This window comes from Hylobates moloch, unplaced genomic scaffold, assembly GCF_009828535.3.
Source record: "Hylobates moloch isolate HMO894 unplaced genomic scaffold, HMol_V3 SCAFFOLD_6, whole genome shotgun sequence".
In the NCBI taxonomy this organism is placed as follows: Eukaryota; Metazoa; Chordata; class Mammalia; order Primates; family Hylobatidae; genus Hylobates; species Hylobates moloch.
Genome location: NW_026652281.1, coordinates 75,323,792 through 75,329,791, shown reverse-complemented (window position 1 = coordinate 75,329,791; position 6,000 = coordinate 75,323,792). Strand labels below are relative to the sequence as shown.

At 44.5% G+C, this 6,000-nt stretch overlaps 1 protein-coding gene across 1 annotated transcript in view; it reads left to right on the top strand.

Moving 5' to 3' along the window:
• The window catches only part of NDUFAB1 (NADH:ubiquinone oxidoreductase subunit AB1), a 13,838-nt gene extending 9,942 nt beyond the window's left edge, over positions 1 to 3,896 (top strand). Inside the window, exons 3-5 of the mRNA XM_032157124.2 lie at positions 803 to 890; positions 2,239 to 2,338; positions 3,735 to 3,896. Coding sequence (XP_032013015.1) covers positions 803 to 890; positions 2,239 to 2,330 — 180 coding nt within the window. The 3' untranslated portion in view covers positions 2,331 to 2,338; positions 3,735 to 3,896. The remainder of the gene's footprint in view (positions 1 to 802; positions 891 to 2,238; positions 2,339 to 3,734) is intronic.
• Positions 3,897 to 6,000: the final 2,104 nt, after the last annotated feature.

The window sequence follows — 6,000 nt, the reverse complement described above, 5'->3', positions numbered from 1 at the left end:
GGGCCGGGTGTGGTGGCTCACGCCTATAATCCCAGCACTTTGGGAGGCTGAGGTGGGTGGATCACCTGAGGTCAGGAGTTCAAAACCAGCGTAGCCAACATGGCAAAAAACCCTGTCTCTACTAAAAATACAAAAAAATTAGCTGGGCATGGTGGTGCACGCCTGTAATCCCAGCTCCTCGGGAGGCTTGAACCTGGGAGGCTGAGTTTGCAGTGAGCCGAGATCGTGCCATTGCACTCTAGCCTGGGTGACAGAGCAAGACTCTCTCAAAAAACAACAGACAAAAAACATAGAGAGTAAAATCCTTCATTAGCTATGTATATATTGTTCACTTCAAAACAAAGTAGAGTAAGATAAAGCAAACTATGTACATACCAGCATAGGTTACACATAAAATGTCAGTTACAGCCTCTGTATGTTAAAAAAAAATTCGACGTAGTCACAAGGACAGAAAACCAAACACTGCGTGTTCTCACTCATAGGTGGGAACTGAACAATGAGATCACTTGGGCACAGGGCGGGGAGCATCATGCACCAGGGCCTATCAAGGGGTGGGGGGCTTGGGGAGGGACAGCATTAGGAGAAGTACCTAATGTAAATGATGAGTTGATGGGTGCAGCAAACCAACATGGCACATGTATACCTATGTAACAAATCTGCACGTTCTGCACATGTACCCTAAAACTTAAGGTATAATAAAAAAATTTGATATAGTGATTAAGTGGCATTGTACCACCCTGTTATGTTGGGAAGCAAATGCTTTCATGGACTAAATTTTGTGTTTGGTGCTCCTTTCTTGCAGCTTTCGGTAAATTCTCATTTTATGAAAGACCTGGGCTTAGACAGTTTGGACCAAGTGGAGATTATCATGGCCATGGAAGATGAATTTGGTAAGGCTCAGTTTTGTATCTACATACTGCGATTTTTGATTAAGGTGGATTAAACTGAAAGAAATGGTGGGTGTCTGTATTGGAATTAGAATTAAATATTAATAGAAACAGTAGCATCCACTGCCCTACGCACACACCTTCCTGCCCACTTACCATCAAGTGAAGTAAGCTTTAGGGATGGTACATTTATTCAGAAAGCACCTTGCACAAGCCGAGCAGAGTGCCCAGTGTGGTGCCAAGAGCCGAATGACCAGAGATGGTTCTGGGGGGCTGATTCTTCAGACAGGGTTTTAAGACAAAGGGCAAGAACCTCCCCGGAACACATGCTGATGACACGTCAGCCCCTCCTGAGCTTGGGTAACGCGAACCAGGTAGAAGTAATGTGTGCCAGGACAAGAGACGCACCCAGAGCCTCTGGCCTTGGTCCCCTATCCTGGCTCACAAGCACACTCCAAGTTTGGGACTGTGTGTTGTGCAGTGAGACCTTTATTAAGGCTCCATGGCTGTTTCTGCGTGAGTTGGTTGAATAGGAAGTCAAAGGACTTCTGTGCTGTTCTGCAGAGCAGGGCCTAGTTAAAATTCCTCACAGATGATGCTGACTAGGATGGAATCCTTTGCCTAGTGCTTAAAAGTACCAGGTCTGGAATTGAGCTTACTCAGGTATGAGCCTGGACAAGTAACTGTATCTCTCAAAGCCTGTTTCCTCAGCTGTAAAGTAGGGGTGATAATAGTAGGAACCCCAGGATTGGGACTGCTGTGAGAATTAGAGATAATGTGTAAAATGCTCGGCACAGTGTTTGGCCCAAAGTAAGCTAACTACCAAAACCCAACCATCATAAAAAAAAAAAAAAATGCACAGGTGACGTGTGTTACAGCACGACGAACCTTGAGAACGTGCCGAGTGAAAGAAGCCAGACACAGAAGATGACATGTTATATACCATTTACATGAAATGTCAAGAAGAGGCAAATCCAGAGATAGAAAGTAAACAAGTGGTTGCCAGAGCTAGGGAAGATGGGGAGCGACTGCTGACAGGCACAGGGTTTCTTTCATACAATGGTGATGGTGGCACAATGTTGTGAATACACTAAAAACTACCAAATTATATGGTATATACAAGGAGGAATTTTCTATTATGTGAATTCTGTCTCAACAAACAAACATACCTCCAAAGCACTGTACCCAGCCTGTATGCATACTGTCTAGAAGCTAACTGGCCCACAACCTAAATGGGATTCAAGGTTGCTGAAAGTTTTGATATACTTGTAGCTGTTGTAGAAGGGTCAGGTGTGTTCAGTTCTAAAGGATTTTTTTTTTTAACTCACACTGTTGTATATTTTTCTTTTAGGGTTTGAAATTCCTGATACAGATGCTGAAAAGTTAATGTGTCCACAAGAAATTGTAGATTACATTGCAGATAAGAAGGATGTATATGAATAAAGTATCAGGTAAATAATTAGACTTATAAAATGATGTTCACCCATAGATTTGTCTGTGATTCTTCAATAAAGGAAACTTAAGAAGAAATAGAAAATGGAAATGCTTGACCAAGATTTTTCACTACTTATAAAATGCAAGCCCTTTCCTGTTGTCTGTCACTCAAAGGGGCCCAACCCTGGTGGTGATCTTTATCTTTGAGAGGTTGAGAGCTGTCATTCCTGGATAGAACTCCCTTGATTGTCAGCTCTCCTCACAAAAGCAGAATATTGTACAAAGTACTGAGCAGGGTAACCTGGAAACAGACCTCTGTCTCCCTCAATTACTCAGCCAAGGCAAGCCCAGCCTGCTAGGTAAGACACTGAGGTGACCTGGCTCTTAAGTAGGCAAGAGAGGCCTCATGGGTAAGAGGATGGACTTTGGAGTCGGAGACACCCAAGTTTATTCTCAGCTCTGCCACACACTATAAGCCTGGTGGTCTCAGGCAGGCTGCTTAGCTCTGTAAGCCTCAGTTTCCTCATATGTAATATGGTGGTAATGATATGACCTACCTGGGGCTTTTGTGAAAGCAAAATTGAAGAGAGTATATATATCACTTGATACAATGATATAAAGAAGCCTCTCAGTAAATAGTAGCTCTTGTTATTTGGGCCCTAGAATAATCAGATAAGACTTTTTGAATTAAAACATTGTATTAGTGTCTTTAGTCTTTCGCTTTTAGTGACCCTGCTTTTTTTTTTTTTTTTTTTTTGAGACGGAGTCTCACTCTGTCACCCAGGCTGGAGTGCAGTGGCGCGATCTCGGCTCACTGCAAGCTCTGCCTCCCGGGTTCACGCCATTCTCCTGCCTCAGCCTCTCCGAGTAGCTGGGAATACAGGCGCCCGCCACCACGCCCGGCTAATTTTTTTTTGTATTTTTAGTAGAGACGGGGTTTCACCGTGGTCTCGATCTCCTGACCTCGTGATCCGCCCGCCTCGGCCTCCCAAAGTGCTGGGATTACAAGCGTGAGCCACCATGCCCGGCCGACCCTGCTTTTTTTTTTTTAAGATGGAACCTTGCTCTGTTGCCCAGGCTGGAGTGTAGTGGCACTCACTGCAACCTCCGCCTCCTGGGTTCAAACGATTCTCCTGCCTCAGCCTCCTGAGTAACTGGCATTACAGGCGTGTACCTCCACGCCCAGCTAATTTTTATATTTTTAATAGAGATGGGGTTTCACTATGTTGGCCAGGCTGGTCTCGAACTCCTGACCTCAGGTGATCCGCCCACCTTGGCCTCCCAAAGTGCTGGGATTACAGGCATGAGCCACTGCACTCAGCCAGAGGCTGCATTTTTAGCACCTGAAAGATGTCACTTATCATTAATAAGAATACATCAAAAATAACATTGAACTTATTTTGTCTTTTCCAGACCCTTTGGCTTTGCTGAGAGAGGACTCAGATGATAGTGACAAATGTCTGGCAGTGAGGACACATTTTGGCATTTTTGCTGACTCTGACAGAGTGATTCTGATGGACTTGTATTTAAATTGTATAAGTGTTTTACTCTTTGAAAATAAACCTATAAAACCAACATTTTCCCCAGTCTTCAGTTTTTCAATGATGTCTATAAAGTGCTTTTTTATGTTTTTATATTGACATTGCTTAATATTTTTAAAGGTCTGATTTGTCATTGGTATTCATGCATGTCAAAAACAATGGCTTCTCCAGCCATGTACTTGAAGTAAGGCTCTCCCCCCACCTTCATATCAGGAGTGAATATATTCATGGAATTAGACTTTTTGCTTCAAAAAAAATTTTGTTTTGGTTTCCATTAGCTTATTATCAGATGTGTCAGCTGATATCAGCAGGTGGGACTAGTTTTTCATCCCTGTCCTAAAGATCCGTTTCCAAATTAATACAATTTAACAGTTTTGGAGAATGGGAGGCTCTCTTTCCTCCTGGAAAGTCAGTTTGACATTGCCACACACCAAACCACAGTTTGATTTGTCACACATCATTATCAGTTCCGCCGCTTTTGCTCTTAGCACTGTGTTGGTTCCTTGGGGTTGATGTAGATAACATGTACGCATTGCCTAGCTCTTGATGAGGTTTAGTTTGAGAGTTACATCAAAATAATTGCTCTGCTTTTACTGACATTTCTAGTATGGGGAGGGAAGAGGAACCAAAGGCCTACGGTAAGTAGTGTCTTCGAGGCAGAGGGACTAAGGTGAGGGGCCCTCAGCCAGCAGAGAAATCTCATGGCTGAGAGGTGAGGTGGTCGACGGATGGGAGTCAGCTCTGGGATTGGGTCCACACTCACATCTGCTTCCCTTCCTGCAGGTACCAATACGCTGGTTCCTTCTGGGTTGCTCTAGAGTTATTCCAGGCATGTTAGGCAGACACAATCTTTTTTTTTTTTTTTTTAACTTTTATTTAGGTTCAAGGGTACATGTGCAAGTTTGTTATATAGGTAAATTATGTGTCATGGGGTACAGATTATTTCATCACCCAGGTAATAAGCATAATACCCCATGGTTTTTTTTATTTTAGACGGAGTTTCGCTCTTGTTGCCTAGACTGGAGTGCAGTGGCACGATCTTGGCTCACTGCAACCTCCGCCTCCCGGGTTCAAGCAATTCTCCTGCCTCAGCCTCCCAAGTAGCTGAGATTATACCTGCCACCACGCACCTGCCACCACACCTGGCTAATTTTTTGTATTTTTAGTTGAGACGGGGTTTCACCATGTTGGCCAGGCTGGTATTGAACTCCTGACCTTAGGTGATCCACCCACCTCAGCCTCCCAAAGTGCTGGCATTACAGGTGTAAGCCACTGTGCCCAGTCCCCGATGGGTGTTTTTTGGGGCCTCACCCTCCACCCTCCAGTAGGCCCCGGTGCCTGTTGTTCCCTTCTGTCCATGTTTACTGAATGTTTAGCTCCCACTTACAAGTGAGAACGTGGTATTTGGCGTTCTGATCCTGTGTTAGTTCACTTAGGATACTGGTTCCAGCTGCATCCATGTTGCTATAAAGGACATGATCTCATTTTTTATGGCTGCATAGTATTCCATGGTGTGTGTGGGTGTGTGTGTGTGTACACACTTTTTTTTTTCAGACAGTCTCACTGTCGCCCAGGCTGGAGTGGTATGGCGCTATCTTGGCTAACTACAACCTCTGCTTCCCCAGTTCAAGTGATTCTCCTGCTTCAGCCTCCTGAGTAGCTGGGATTACAGGCGTCCGCCACCATGCCTGGATACTTACGTTGTATTTTTATTAGAGATGGGGTTTCACCATGTTGACCAGATTGGTTTCGAACTCCTGACCTCAAGTGATCCGCCTGCCTTGGCCTCCCAGAGTGCTAGGATTACAGGTGAGAGCCACCGCACCCAACCTACACATTTTCTTTACCCAGTCTGCAGTTGATGGGCATTTAGGTTGATTCCATGTCTTTGTTATTGTGAATAGTGTTGCAGTGAACACAAGCATGAGTGTGTCTTTATGGTAGAATGATTTATATTCCTTTATATATACCCAGTAATGGGATTGCTGGGTCGAATGCAAACCTCGTTTTCTCTTCTTTGAGTTCTTTGAGACATTCACTCTGTCACCCAGTCTGAGTGCAGTGACACGATAGTGGCTCACTGCAGCCTCAACCTCCCAGGCTCAGGCCATCCTCCTGCCTCAGCCTCCCAAGTAGGC